Genomic DNA, 16,156 nt, shown 5'->3' on the forward strand with positions numbered 1-16,156 from the left:
TAGAAGTGAAACCTTCCGTAAAACAAACTGAGAGAGAATAAGACGAAAGCAGCATTAGGAGCGGGATAATTATAGGTTCATTATAATATTGCTATAAGGTTCATATTTTATTTTCTTCATTTTATCATTATTCATCCTCAATGTTTTCAATTTCAACAAATGATACGAGTGGCTTATGTTAGATAAAATATGATACAAATGCTTTGGTTTCGATATTGTCAAAAAAAAATACCCAAACGGACCGAAGAAACAGACTTACAAATTTCTTCCATTTTCGTCTACTTGTATTCATATAAAAATTTATGTCTCTTCCCACCAAAGCTAAATGTATTAGTATATTTCTTTTTGTATTTATTCAAGGCTGAAATCCCGGCGGTACTGCAATACCGGGTCAACCCGTGGCAGAGAAGGAGCAAGCCCCTAAAACACTCCGCCCATTTCCAAAAATTAGTTTAACATTTGTTGTCCTCCGATGGAGGATCTATCAGATGTTAAGCTGATAACCACACTACCTAGTCAATAGATTTTCTAATAAACCTTTTGAGAATTACACTCTCACAAAAATTAATGTACGAAATGTTTATACCGATTCACTTAAACTGACTTTCAGTATCTAAACCAAAAAACTGTTTTCAATAAATAATCAGAAATGCAAATTTCAAAAAAAAACAAAATTCCATTTTCGTCTACATGTATTCATATAAAAATTTATGGCTCTTCCCACCAAAGCTAAATGTATTAGTATATTTTTTCTTGTATTTATTCAAGGCTGAAATCCCGGCGGTACTGCAATACCGGGTCAACCTGTGGCAGAGGTGGAGCAAGCCCCTAAAACACTCCGCCCATTTCCAAAAATTAGTTTAACATTTGTTGTCCTCCGATGGAGGATCTATCAGATGTTAAGCTGATAGGAACAGATACCACACTACCTACTTCAATAGATTTTCTAATAAACCTTTTGAGAATTACACGCTCACAAAAATTAATGTACGAAATATTTATACCGATTCACTTAAACTGACTTTGAGTATCTAAACCAAAAAACTGTTTTCAATAAATAATCATAAATGTCCTACAATGCAAATTTCAAAAAAAAAAAAAAATCCATTTTCGTCTACATGTATTCATATAAAAATTTATGGCTCTTCCCACCAAAGCTAAATGTATTAGTATATTTTTTCTTGTATTTATTCAAAGCCGAAATCCCGGCGGTACTGCAATACCGGGTCAACCCGTGGCAGAGAAGGAGCAAGCCCCTAAAACACTCCGCCCATTTCTAAAAATCAGTTTAACATTTGTTGTCCTCCGATGGAGGATCCATCAGATGTTAAGCTGATAACCCTACTACCTAGTCAATACATTTTAAATAATAAACCTAATAAGCCTTTTGAGAATTACACGCTCACAAAAATTATTTATATCAACATATAATATAACGCTTCGTAACTAAATAACTTTTAGGCCAGCGACGACAGCATGGCGCGGTAGCCGAGCGACTAGCAATGTGAGCTTCCGATCCAAAATCCTTGGTTCGAATCACAAGAAAAATAAAAGTTATTTTTATTTAGTTCGTCGCTACTTTTATATCAACATATAATATAACGCTTCGTAGCCAAGAAGGTCGCTTTTTCGTTTCACTTTTCCTCAAATCACTCCCAACGATTCTAAAGAAGTTTTCACTTCAAAAAATCCGAAATCAAGTAACGAAAATGGTAGTCTGGCCATACTGGAGCTAAAACGAGGTAACTCATTGCCAAATGCGCTGAGAACTAAGTAACGGTACCACGATAGGCGCCTTCTCATTATTGTTTTCATCATGTGTATATGGTATATCACAACTAAGTTAACAAATATGAGCATAAAGACTAATAGAGAGAGTCAAATTGCAAATTGTTGTTGTTATGTAATAATGCGGAATAAATTGATTTGGATAAAGTAGCAAGCAAATTAAGAAGCGTGAAGAAGAGATGTGAGATTACATGTATTGCAGTGTGAGTATAAGGAAATTCGTTTACAGATTCACAAGAATTGTCTTTATGGTCTTTCGAGAAAGAAAGTTGTGAAATGAGAAGTCCGACATTAGGCGATACTTTTTTTATTGATACGTTCCATGTTTCTTTTGTAGCGAGTGAAAGTAAATGTAGCTCTAACGGCGGATTTGAGTATCTTTCAATTGAAAATTTAAACAAACTGCGGATGTCAAACCTAACGCAAGCTCAAACCAAATCACCTCTCTTATTTGAAGACGATTTTAGCAGCAACGATTCTATAGAAGATCCAAACTATACTGTCTCAACATTTAGCACGGAATCAACATTACAGAGTGAGACTGATCTTACTGAGGAAAACCAAACTGATTCGAGCAAGCGAGTAACTAAGAATACGAGAAAAGAAATAAAATGCAACCAGAATTTGGGAAAATCGTATATTACAAAAACGGCAAAAGTAATTCCTAATAGGAAATGTGTACCTCTTGAGGCTTGTCGAAAAAAATCTAACCTTTTAACCCTCCGATGTTCATATGGGTCTGGCCAGACCCATTCGATCTTTAAATGCATGTAGATCTTTTATTTTTAATATCTGAGGCTTCTTAGTCCATGACTTCCTAAAATGTAGTGTGCTAAGCACAATGAAGTAGCAAAATTAAGATTTTTGCTTTATTTGTTGTAAAAATAATAATTTTGAACTAATTTCGTTAATTAAGCTCACATGGGTCTGTGCAGACCCATATAAGGTTCTCATGTAAATTGGTTAACCGTTAGGTGTAATCAACTAAACTGTTAGCGGAGGCAGCGGCAGAGATAGTTTTTTAGTTGACATTTGAAAATTAAAGTGAACACGTGTTTTTTAATTAGTGGGAAGTGTTTTTTTAAATAAAATGGAACAAGTAAATATGGATGAAGTTGATGTGAGGACGCGTTTGCTTCGTAAGCTAAGTGCAGCAAATGTAAGTCCGGAAGAACGTCAACGACTTCAGGCACAAATTGAAGAAATTATGGGACAGGAGTCCGATCCATTTGAAACAAGTGGCGAAGTAGAAGATCATGAATATTTTCCAGATGAAGATGACTTCGGTGAAGCATCAGATATAGAACAGGAAATCGAGTTAGAGGCTGTTCTGGATGAAAACCATGATGATATTGAGGATTTGGATAGAGAAGCTATCGCCCTTCAGGCTTCAATCACAATGGAATCATGCAGCACATCTATTACCCAGGGCATTATATACAAGTCGAAAGATGGTAAGATGTGGAATTCAAATCCTCCACCACCTGGAAGGCCTCGTTGTCACAATGTTACAACTTTTACTCGTAAAGGGCCACTACGAGGAACGTCACCGAGTCATAAAGCTCTTTTCAAGCTATTGCTGTCTCCTGAAATCGTAAGTATCATTGTGCGGGAAACCAACAGAAAAGCGTTTCGTCTATGGAATGAAAAGCATCCCAGTAATAAACAGCGTTCTTGGGTAATGACAAACGAAGACGAAATGTATGCTTTTTTTGGGATGCTACTTATTGCTGGTGTATTCCACTCGAATTCTCAGGCAGCGAAAGAATTGTGGGCCAGTTATAAGATGCCAATTTATAAGGCCACTATGTCATTGAATCGGTTCAAGAGCTTAACTACTTTCATCCGTTTCGATAACAGTGGTACTCGTGCTGAGAGATTGAAGCAAAGCAAATCTGCTGCCCTGGACGATGTATGGCTCATGCTGATGGCCAATTTAGAGAAAGCATACACTCCGGATTGTCATGTAACCGTCGATGAACAGTTATTTCCATATCGTGGGCGCACTCGATTCACCCAATATATTCCGAGTAAGTCGGCAAAATATGGCATGAAAGTGTGGTGGATTTGTGACTCTGTTTCAAACTACCCTTTGAAAGGTATAATTTATACCGGAAAACCACCAGGTGGCCAGCGAGAAACGAATCAAGGTGAACGGGTCGTCATGAAATTGATAGAAAATTATATGGACAGCGGTAGGACTGTTTATGCTGACAATTTTTTTTCAACATACAACTTGGCAGAAATGTTGATGGATCGTAGAGTGACTTTCGTCGGTACCGTAAGAAAAAATAAGACCTTCATCCCGCATGATTGCTTAACCCGAAGCGTAATGTTAAAAGCACTTTATTTTGTTATCTCAATAATAATATCGCTCTGTGCTCGTATATGGCAAAGCCGAAAAAGCTATTAATTATGTTATCCACTGCCCATTACCGTCAAAGCACCGATCCATTGAAAGGATTCGAGCCAGGTCAAATTTTGGACTACAATAAATTTAAAGCCGTATTTCTTACATTATTTGTATGGGTCTGGGCAGACCCTTATGATGCACTTACCGCATCATAAGGCACCGAACATCGGAGGGTTAATTCCACTTGAAAAACATAAGCAGATTTTTAAAGATTATTGGAATAAGGGAAATTATCAAGCGCGATTACCTTTTATTTGTGGCCTTGTGGTAGTTAGCGAAAAATTAACGCGAAAAGTGTCGACTTCAATCAAAACCAAAAATCGGCGCATTTGTGAATGTTGACAATGACAAGGCAAATGTTTGCAAAGGATGTTTTTTAAGATGCTTTGGTGAAACGAACAGTTTTTTAAGAACGGCGATTGAAAAAAAAAAATTATCCAAACTTTCCGTTGGCCGACAATAGAGGTAAATCAGTGCCGAAAAATAAGCTTAATGAGTTCCAAATCGACGCCGTAAAACAGCACATTAAAAGCTTTCCTGCCAACGAAAGTCACTATTGCAGGCGTGACTCGAGTGAAAAGTATTTAAGCTCCGATTTGTCCATCACAAAGATTTTTACCTTGTACTGCCAAAATAATGAGGCTCCTATTAGCTTGTCAAAATATACGGAAATATTCCACACAATTAACTTAAAATTCAAGCCACCAAAAATGGATACATGCAATAAGTGTGACTACTTCAAGGCTCAGTTGGACTTTATCGCTAAAAATAGTCCCGAATTCACAATAATGAAGAAAAAACAGGCATTACATCACAGAGATGCAGAAATAGCTTTCAAGGCTAAGAATTTCGACAAAGGTATGGCTAAAGCCCACAAAAATATTAAAACGTATACATTTGATTTACAGCAAGTATTGCCAACACCTTATTTGACGACTTCGGTTTGCTACTACAAAAGGCAGTTGAATACTTATAACATAACTATCTATGATTGTGAAACAAGCAAAGCTTTTTGCTATATGTGGCATGAAGGAATAGCACAGCGTGGAGCTAACGAGATCTCTTCATGCATATTTGACCACTTGAGTGCGTCATTAACAGATAAAAATGTCGACACAGTTATATTTTAAAGTATTTCCTGTGTTGGCTAAAATAAGAACTCATTTCTTAGCTCAATGTTTATAGCCTTCCTAGTGAATAATGATAATATAAAAACGATTGAACATGAGTTATTGGAAGCAGTCCATACTCATATGGAGTGTGATATCGCTCACGCCCTTATTGAACGAAAGAAAAATAAAACTACAATGAAAATCCATCATCCAGGTGAATGGTACCAATTTGTTTTGTCTGTTGGTAACAAAAACACATTTGATGTGATTGAAATGGAAAACAAATTTTACAACTTTGGGTTCGTTGCTAAAAACAAATTAAATTGGAGAAAAATTAATGTTGATGGCGAAACATTTATTTGATCCGCCGTAAAGTGGCTCCGCTATACAAAAAATCATTTCGGCTCTGTAGAATACAACACTTCACTCGAAGAAACCCAGTCATTTAAAAACTTAATGTAGTAAAACGTGTAGTAAGTTCTATAATACTCAATGAAATAGATAAAATTACGACAACTCCTGTAATATCGAAGGAAAAAAAGGAAGACTTGCTGAGAGTTTTAAATTACATCGACCCCATGTTTCACAGCTTCTATGAAAATGTAGGCGCTGAAAATATACGTAATATTGACCCAGATATTGTAGAAGCATCTGGCATTGAAGATTCAACTGAAAATAAATCTATCTGTATCTCATGTATCTCAATAATTTTATATATCACAACTACCTAATTATTTTTTTCACTGGAATTTCGATCTTTTTTTCATTTTAATTTTCCATATTTGCTTAATCAGACTAATTTTATGAAATAAATACAAGTCTATTCTTTAAAAAAATTGTTTTTGGTTTCAGTATGCATATATTAGGTACCAAACTGTGAGAAGCACAGTTCTTATTCTACATATTACTATATTAGTTTTTATTTATACTTAGGAAAAACAGCCTATCTCGGGTTATTTACTTAAAATATTATATCTAACACAATGACACAACAACATAACTTGAATTAAGTAGGTAGGCGCTCTTAATGATAACTTGGGGTAACATCATAGGTCAACTTAAGCATTTCGTTATTACAAACTTGTTGTTACTTTTTTAAGCCTATTTCAAAAGGGGTTAGTAGTTTTGAAATTTTTTTAACGGTATAGTATGCTTTTTACACTACTTCAGATATTTATGTATAAAAAAATGGACGCGATTTGCCAGATCACTTTTTTCACAACTAACTTTGAATCTTTAAAATGCTCTCCTGTAAACCACAAAAAACACACTTGCCTTGTGACCACAGATTTGTTGTCGAGTGAATGTAAAGAAAATTAATGTGCTTGTGCTCATGCTGTGTTCAATGTATAAATTACAAAATATTTATTTCTCAACAAAAGAATTTACAATAATCTTGTAAGCTTAGCAAAGCTAGCAATCATAGTCATCTCCAAGCTGATCCATTTGAAAATAACTCCCATTAACCAATTCTAATCGGATGAAGATGAACTTCACACTTAATTGCTGTTTACTGTTAACAGCTCTGTTCGCTGTCACAGCAGCCGACTCATACTTGCATAGCAACTGCATGGGATGCTTTAGAGTCGTATGTGTATGATGTTCGCTAATTGGACAGCAGAGAGCATATTCGTTTACGTAGCAGTTATTTCTGCTTAACTTACATATATATTTGAGAGAAAAACTATTAAATTGTTTTACTTTTTCCTTCTTAAAATTTAAATTTATTTTAATTTGTCGAAAAAAAATTACTTCAGAAGTCAGAAATTATTAGGTGAATTTTTGTTTTTTTTTATTTAAAAAAAAAATTAAATCTAAAGTCTTTTCCTCTGAAACTATAAGGTCAGAAATTATGAGGTTAGTCCTAAATAAATGTGAGAAGATGAACACGAAGAATTGTATAGAGTCTTCCAGTGCACATCTCTGCTGTTAACCAGTGTAATCAGGCAGCGTTTTTGAGCGCACGCTGCAACTACAACAACAGCGATACACAACCGCCGCAGAGTGACAGCCAGCACAATGATAACCTTTCAATTTGTTGTTAATTTGGCAGAAAGAAAACTCAGTTGCAAACTAGAGTACCCAACAAAATGTAACACCAACAACAGCAACAACAACGACATTAACAATCGTAAGTTGTAAATGCAACATTTCAAAGTTTAACTGCAATTAAGCAAATGAAAGCGAAGGCAAAAGTAAATGGACGCCATCAAAAAGTTTTTCCCAAAAGCAGAAAATTACTTCCTACTTCAATTAAAAAGTAACCACACAGACTGCACCAGCACCGCGCGCAAATAACAATAACAAGAACACTTCAACAGTAAGTCAACAACAAATCAAATAGAGTAGCAGTGCAGCAACAACATCAGCAACAACAACAGCAAAAAGTTCATCAATTTTGAGTGCATTTTTTGAGTACACTTCACAGATACTCAGCGACAGCGACCAACAAACAGGCTTAAATGGCAAAAGCCGATAACTAAAGAGCTGAATAGGCGTCAGGTGAAATGAATGGATGCGCGGACAGACTGGCATAGGATTGAAAGTCAGCACAGTTGGTCAGCTTCGGAATGGTATTAACAGCCAAACTAACTGACAAAGCGAAATAGAAATAAAACAGCAGCAACAGCAACAACAACAACAGCGGTAACAACAACAAATAGCTTCAAGTGCAGCCGCAGCAGTGTCGCCCACTGGGCTGGTAATGGCCAAAGGCGTTCACTTTTGCAATTTTCACGCAAAGCGCGCCGGCATCGTTGACTTGATGGTTACTTAGGTAGCTGTAGGTACTGCCAGCAAACGGAAGGAAAATGAAAAAGCGGTCGAAATGTCAAATAGTCAAATAGACAAAACTATTTTCGCGAATATGTAGATGTGGCTGTATATTTGTGCATAAACAATGCAGTTTTAGAAAGCATTCAGACTGGCAGTCTGGTGCGAGAAACTGAGTATTAGGAAAGAGGGAGTAGCGATACTGAATTGACGACAGCCTGTGGCGAACAACGCCCCACATAGGCGGAAGTTAAGAAATAGTCCCAAGCAAATGATGATGAAGTAGGAAACAAAATAAGTGGGCTAATTACATCTTGAACGTACAGAGTGACCGATGTTAATCAGTGCGATTTTTTAACAGCAAATTTCTCACCTGAAATGTTTGGGTCATAAATTAAATGCATAAATAAATTTAAAAAAATATATTTTACATTTTTTGGAGGGATTCACTGAAAACCCGAATACTAGTTTAAATGATTTAAGCGGTTTTGATTTAAAAATTAAAAAAAAATTAAGAAAAAAATGTTTCTGGTATACAGGGTCCAGCATGCGAAGTGTAACCAACTTAAAGGACATAAATTAAGTCCGGAAAATTAATTTCATTCAATTCAAAGCAAAAAATGTGTGAAAATAATACAAAATTAAGAATCAAATGAGGCTAAAAGCGGTTAACTGATGTTTCGTATTGAAGCCCTCATAGCCCTGATTGCAGTGGATGAAATCAAAATATTCTATAGTGCCAAGTACTGCTTGACCCTTCGGTAGTTAGAGCTCTTCTGTAAATATTTTGCGTATGCTACGTAGGGGCTAATTGTCGCTGGTTCGTACACCAATTGTCCTTTTGAAGGGCTGACCTGAGGTTGACCATGAGTGAAAGGATGTGCTTTACTCCACACTTATGCAATTGAAGGATCGGCTATTGTCAGGCAAGTTCGACATTTTGTCAGACTTGACTTAGGTCTAAGCGGTCGTGCCGGTCGTACCCATATATAGGGGCCTGTTGGTGGCCTATGCCACTTATAGGTCCGCTGTACGGTACGAATCATCATTGAGGGCTGTTACTCTGACGGCGTTTGATGCCGTCTCAGCGTATCATTTTGCTAGCATTCATACCTTTATGCCCAAGGCACAGGGTCCGGCACTCAAAGTGTAACCAATTAAAAAGGTCATCAATTTAGTTTGGAAAATTACTTTTATTCAATTCAATTAAAATATGTGTGAAAATAATACAAAATTAAGAATCAATTTACTTTTGCTCGATATAACCACCTTTTGCCTTGGCCTTGACTATAGCCTTGAGACGGTCCAGAAACGAATCGCACCCTGCCCGAATCTGACTTGCAGGTATTTTGGCCCACTCGCGGACAATCACATTTTTCAGCGCCTCCAGACTGGTGAATCTTTTAGTTCGGACGACGCCCTCCTCTGACCTGGCCCAAAGAGAATAGTCCACCGGACTCGCGTCTGGTGAATTAGAGAGCCATTGTGTGGACGTTATGAAGTTCGGAACGTTGCTTCTTAGCCATTCTTGGTTCACTCGAGCTTTGTCAGACTCTGGACGTTCATGGACTGCCACCGAAATATTTGTCTGCTCACGGCTTCGAAGCAAACTCCAGAATACTTTTTCGATAAAATTTCGGTTTTACCTTCGCCAGGCTCGATGAAAACGATTGGGGAGCGGTCATCTGCCGTAACAGCGGCCGAATCCATTACCTGGGGCGGGTGCTGCCTCCTGGCGGCCAATTGATGGCTCAAGTTCTCGTATGAACGGTCGGTCAAATAAACCCTATCGTTTTGGGGTGTTTACGAATTGCTCAATATGAAAAATTTTCTTGTCAGAAAACACAATGTTCTAACAATCGGAAATTTACCACTTTCAGCCAAGCGAAATAACTCCTTCGCTCACTCAAGTCCGACTTGTTGCTACTTTGGTGTGTGATCATACGCCTTTTGAATCTTGTAAAGCTTGACTTTGTGACTTGAGGCTTGACTTTTTCAGTATACAGTGGATGCTATGATCAGATATTTTCAGTTATTTCGCCATTTGATTGGCACTTCGTCGGGGATCTCGCTCAAGTCGCTTCTTCACTTTCGGAACCATTTCACGTGATGTTGCAGTCTTTTGATGACCACCTCCATGACGTCTCGCGATGATACCAGTATCATTGTAACGAGTAGTGGTGCGATAAACAAAAACTTTATTTACTTTAAGGTGCTCGAGCTCACGAGCAATCGCTGGTTGTTGCAGTGTTGCTTTTCTTTCGCCTTTGCTTGTCATTGTCCAGCACTCGTAGCCATATGACAGCCCCGGCCATTTTATTGACTAGTGGAGCGCAATGGAGCGCTAACACGAATGTTGCCTAATATTGGCGGCCCGCAAGGCAGCAGAAGTCGTGTCTTATCGACGTTTGCCTCTCCGACGGAGAGGTTGACTACTATCTCACTCAAATACTGAGAGGCCACAGTTGTTTTTTGGAGAACCTCCATCTGTTTAATCTGGAGGACACCCCGCCGCGATAGAAAGTGAGGAATACGCAGGTGACATCCCTCGTGTCACCGAGCAAGAAGGCGTCTAATAAATTAAAGTCTAAGAAAGTTCCAGGTCCAAAAGGCATACCAAACAGAGACCTGAAATAAGCAATATCCAAACGTCCAGACATATTTCAAGAAGTATTCCAAACCTACTTTAGCGAAGGCACTTTCCCAAAGAGGTGGAAGAAGCAAACACTTGTACTTTTGCCCAATGGCAACAAGCCTGGCGAACCCGAGTCTTACCGACCAATATGTCTACTAGACACAATGGGGAATGTTCTGGAGCGAATTATTTGCGACAGGCTGTCGTCTTTCACTGAAGGCAAAGGTATATCCCTCTGTTAAGCAAAACTGGCCACCGAGTGTTCTTCTATGTCCTTACCACGAGCCGCCCTTCTTCACCTTGTGCAAAATGGTCTTGAACACTGGCACCTTGACAGGGAACGGATGAGGCACCTTGACCGGCACATATTTAATCACCTCAAACGGTACACGTTTCTCCACGGGTACTGGCACAGGCTTCTCAACCGGATATGGAACCACACGTTCTACGGGTACTCGGAGCTCTTTTTGAACAGGCACAGCTACGGTTTTTGTTTAGAAGTGACAAAGACGTTGAGGAGTATATCGTATCAGCAGGGGTTCCTCAAGGATCAGTTCTGGGCCCACTGCTATGGAACCTAATGTACGACGGGATTCTAAGACTGGATATGCCCCTAGAAGTAAAGTCATTGGATTCGCGAATGACATGGCGGTGGTAATGGTAGCAAAACACATTCACGAAATTGAGGCGATCGCCAGCGAATCATTAAGCAGGATCAAGACTTGGCTAAGGTCTATGAAGCTGGAATTAGCTGAGCATAAGACCGTTGTAGTTCTAATAAGCAACAGGAAGATAGGAGAAACTATACATGTAAATGTTGGATCTGTAACCATTAGTTCAAAACCCGCTATAAAATACCTAGGTGTGATGGTTGACAGCCGTTTAAACTTCAAAACGCACCTAGAATACGCTGTGAAGAAGGCATCGAGTGTGCAGTCCTGCCTGTCGTGAATCATGCCAAACAATGGCGGACCTAGCCACAGCAAAAGAATGCTATATAGCAGGGTAGTCAGCTCTGTTCTTTTGTATACCGCACCGATTTGGACTGATGCACTGAACTTAAATAGCTTCACAAAAAAACTGACAGCCGTCTAACGGCTAAGCGCTTTGCGGACTATCTGCGGCTTCCGTACAATTTCGAACGATGCTTTCTTCGTTATAGCAGGGCTAGTCTCCATAGACATTTTGTCGAAAGAAATGCAGCGAGTGTATATAAGGCTATCTGAACACGACAGTAGAGCAAGTCGTATAACCACTACAGAAGAAGAAAGGCGTCGTTCGATCGCTCACTGGCAAGACCGGTGAAACAGATCACCGACAGATAGATGCACGCATGGGGTAATACCCATTCTTACGACATGGTTAAAAAGGAATCATGGGGAAACAAAATTCCACCTAACCCAATTTCTTTCAGGGCACGGAGTATTTCGAAAATACCTCCATAGATTCAGCCATAACAGTTCCCCACACTGCCTAAGCTGCACGTATAGGGAAGAAGCCGCTGATCACGTCTTGTTCTAATGCCCACGTTATGCTCCCGAAACTTGTGGTATATTAAACGGAGAAAATACTATAGATTTTATGCTAAAATCGAGCGATAACTGGAAGTGAATCTGCGCGCATGCAAAATAATATCCACAATGATCTAAGACGCGCGGAGGTTCGTAGACGAAATAACTAGCAGCCTATGAGGTAATTCCTTCTTGGACAATTCCGCGGGGAAAGTGGTGCATAGTGGAGAGGTGTTTATTACGTAGGTATAGCTGTGAGGCTACAAGTCGTGCATACTGCAATGCCAGTATAGCAGTACTCATGAGAGTTCCCTCTTCACGGGCGTCATCCCGGAACAAAAAACAAAAAAAGCTGTGACCGGAAAATCTAATCACCAAGATGATCACATCAAATACTTGCTGAAATGCAGCAACAAACTATGCAACAATGATAAGGCTATATCTTCAACGCGCAGAGTGGCAACGCAACATGCAGCGAAGCATTCAGCAGCAGCTTTTGACTGGAGGTGGACTGCCTACAATCTGACGATAAACCACAGACGCCTGAGCTTAATGCTCACGATGGTATCAGACTACGACATATCGGTAATACTTACGACACCTTTTCCGATGTTCCGTTCGGTGCAGAACCACTTATGAGAAACCAATGTAAGAGGAACCTGGACGCAGGTACCTGTTGTGTCAAAAGACATAAACGCGGCTCCACCTTGACGAAATGTTACCACGATCCCAGGGTGGAAGTCAGCCGATAAGGAGGGTTGTTATAGTGTTAGTGGGAGCATGCCCCACATGCTCACAACGTACTCATTTCGTGGTCTAAGTGGCATCGTTGTCTCTATGTGCGATGCGGCTGCCAAACCTAACCTAATGCCCCACATACCATTGGTGCGACGGCTCATTTGATGATGTTTCTGACATTATGATTTTAACCTCCTTGCAAACAAAAACTCCCAATGAGGCAATGAATTGAAATATTCATATAAATAAAACAACTCCCGATATCTGTGCTTATATATAATAATAAATATCGCGAAACTTTATTAGAATCGTCAAAAATATTAAATACATTTCATGAGTATGAGAATAGGTGTGGCTTAAAGTGATACAACAACAGTCTATGAATTATTGTATACTCGTATGGATATGTACATATGTATGTGTAACTCTTACTGTGTACTCCTTCAAATAATTCCGACCTCTGTTAAGCAAAACTGGCCACCGAGTGTTCTTCTATGTCCTTACCACGAGCCGCCCTTCTTCACCTTGTGCAAAATGGTCTTGAACACTGGCACCTTGACAGGGAATGGATGAGGCACCTTGACCGGCACATATTTAATCACCTCAAATGGTACACGTTTCTCAACGGGCACTGGCACAGGCTTCTCAACCGGATATGGAACCACACGTTCTACGGGTACTCGCAGCTCTTTTTGAACAGGCACAGCTACGGTTTTTGTGACAGGGACGTGAATGGGCACCGGTTTGTTGACGGGTACGATAACCGCATGCGAAATTGGAATATGAACGGGTTCACGCACGGGAACGTGCACCTTTTTCACCACCGGATAAGGAATGTAGTTGATGACATGTGACGGGGAATGCCCACCTTCCGAGTGTCCGGAGTGCTCGGATGCATAATTAGAGGAATCATCATATGAAGACCCCGACGAGCCTGCATCAGCTTCTCCGCCACCATCACCGCCATGATGCTGTGAAAATGAAACCTCCGCATCACCACCCGATGCAGATGTACCGCCCCCATCCGAGCCGGCGTACATATTCAGAGACTCATCAAAAATTTTATCATTTGACTGCTGCTGCTGCTGCTGATACTGAGATGTTGCTGCGTATGCTGTGGAAGCGGCTGCCGCTGAGTATTTGCCACCAAACACGGGCTGGAAACCATTGTGCGCGCCAGCTGTTTGCAAATTATAAAGCGCTGTATTAAGGGCCTCATTGCCACCGAAACGGCCAGTGTTATAGTTCTTACCAGTACTAATGCTCCAGCCGTTGCCGCTGCCGCTGCTGCCGTATTGATTGTTTTGCCCATAAGTATGTCCTGCTGCGCCCGATGCGCCATAATCGTTTTCTTGCTGTTGTTCGTAAATTGGTTTTGGTGGTTGTTGTACCAAAGCTGCTGCGTACGGACCACCAGCACTGCCGCCAAAACTGCCACTAATGTGCTGCAAACCCGAGAGATTTGTGATACCATTAAGCTTTGCTGCCCCATAGTTGTAACTACTGCTGCTGCCACCGCCGCCATTATTGCCGCCATTATAAGCACTGAGCCAGCCACCCATATCACCACCACCACCACCACCGCTGACGCCGCCACTGGAGCTGAATCCGTCGTAACTTCTACGATTTTTTCCAGCTGGATATTCTGCTACTGTTGCTGCTGCTGCAGCTGAGTCGGCTACAGTGGAAGTATCAATGCTGTTATGATTGCTGCGTGCTGACCGTTGTTGTCCCATATGACGGCTGGTATGGATTTCCGCTGTCTGCTCGCGCCCTCCGGCCGTTGAGGAACTTTGTGCTGCTGCAGCGTTGCAGACAATTGACAATAATGTTGCTGTTGCCACAGCGAGTAGCAGCTTCTGTAGATAGGCAAACGTTACCGGTAAATGATGCGAAAATATGAAAAAAATTGGAAGAAAGAAAATGAAGTAAGTACACAAAGTGTTGATAATTTTCGACGAGAAATACCCTTTTCGATAGTTTGATAAATAAAAAAGTAACTTAGGTGGGCATGCAACCGAAGGGTCTGTGACTAAGAAATATGTATCATGGGTAAAATGTGTACAGTGACTTACCGATCGAACGAAGTGTTATACTTTTTAACGTGGATACCTATAACGGGTTTCTAATTAACAGCGCTCGAAGTTCAATAATGATTAAACGGCTTTTATTTTCTTATTTTTTTATTTTTTATAAAGGGTGGTTCAGTTTTAAGGGCCCTTATTGAATGTGAACCACACCTAAACGTAAAGTTTTTTTCTGACATATTTCAATTTCAGACCAACTCAATTTGAACCATGAAAAGATACGCAATCGAGCAACGCATTCAAGTTATTCAGGCTTATTATGAAAACAGGCGCTCAAATCAAAATGCACATCAAAGAAAATCATCCTCAGTGCGGTTTATGGGCCGGCGGCATCGTTGGGCCGTAGTTTTTCCAAAATGAGGCCGGTCAGGCAGTGAAGAAAAAGTGAAAAATTTTTTGGCCGAATAATCTCACGTCGCGGGGATGTCAATTGGCCGCCAAGAGCATGTGATTTGACACCGTTGGACTTCTTTCTTTGGGGTTATTTGGAAGAAAAGGTGTACGTCGATAAGCCGGCAACAATTCAAGAACTAAAGAATGAGATAATTCGGCACATTAACGGCATAGAACCTCAATTATGCCTCAGCGTCATCGAAAATTTGGACCATCGGATGGAGGTATGCGGCGGCCATTTGGCCGATAGTTTATTCTATACTTAATTGAGCTATACCAATATTATCATAATAAAGAAAAATGACTATAATTTCTTAAAAAAATGTATTTAATTCAAAATCAACACCGGCCCTTGAAACTTAACCATCCTTTATAATTTTTCATATAGTCCGAAAGCATCTTATTTGTTGATTAAATAAATAAATAAATTGATCAAATTTAGCGAGAGGAACTTAGCGCCTTGCAAACATTAGCCTCCTTTATGCTTAAGGATGCATTGCCGTGAAACTTGCGTGAAATTTCGTATGTATCTCACGGCAAAGTATTACTCAGTTGACGCCGTGAAAACACCGCAACATACCAGAAACATGATGCCAGGAACATAATGCCAGCAAAATGATGGCAGCAACATTTTTTCCCCCACCTATCAAAAATGCACATCTCATTTAAAATTGAGCGAAAACTGAAAGTTTGTTTACGAGTGAAGT

General features: G+C 39.8%; 1 protein-coding gene, 1 non-coding gene and 2 pseudogenes across 2 annotated transcripts; all 4 read right to left on the reverse strand.

The window, feature by feature from the left end:
* Positions 1 to 351: 351 nt before the first annotated feature.
* LOC129236507 (U2 spliceosomal RNA) lies at positions 352 to 549 on the reverse strand. The gene has a single exon (XR_008581677.1). It is a non-coding gene; the product is annotated as a U2 spliceosomal RNA (small nuclear RNA).
* Positions 550 to 759: 210 nt separating this feature from the next.
* On the reverse strand, positions 760 to 945 carry LOC129236648 (U2 spliceosomal RNA; annotated as a pseudogene).
* A 242-nt stretch (positions 946 to 1,187) lies between these two features.
* On the reverse strand, positions 1,188 to 1,371 carry LOC129236582 (U2 spliceosomal RNA; annotated as a pseudogene).
* An 11,960-nt stretch (positions 1,372 to 13,331) lies between these two features.
* Positions 13,332 to 14,534, reverse strand: LOC129235853 (keratin, type I cytoskeletal 9). Its single transcript, XM_054869904.1, has 2 exons — positions 14,222 to 14,534; positions 13,332 to 14,149 (listed from the first exon to the last, which is right to left on the reverse strand). The coding sequence occupies exons 1-2, from the start codon at positions 14,529 to 14,531 to the stop codon at positions 13,470 to 13,472; spliced, it is 990 nt and encodes a 329-aa protein (XP_054725879.1). The 5' UTR covers positions 14,532 to 14,534; the 3' UTR covers positions 13,332 to 13,469.
* Positions 14,535 to 16,156: the final 1,622 nt, after the last annotated feature.

This window comes from Anastrepha obliqua, chromosome 1 (assembly GCF_027943255.1).
Source record: "Anastrepha obliqua isolate idAnaObli1 chromosome 1, idAnaObli1_1.0, whole genome shotgun sequence".
NCBI lineage: Eukaryota > Metazoa > Arthropoda > Insecta > Diptera > Tephritidae > Anastrepha > Anastrepha obliqua.

What these genes read in the sequence shown, in the direction of transcription:
- LOC129235853 (XM_054869904.1), bottom strand. Translation starts at nt 14,531, where the DNA reads ATGGGTGGCTGGCTCAGTGCTTATAATGGCGGCAATAATGGCGGCGGT. An exon ending in CGGCTGGAGCATTAGTACTG is followed by an intron (nt 14,150 to 14,221) that starts GTAAGAACTATA and finishes ATTTGCAAACAG; the next exon opens with CTGGCGCGCACAATGGTTTC.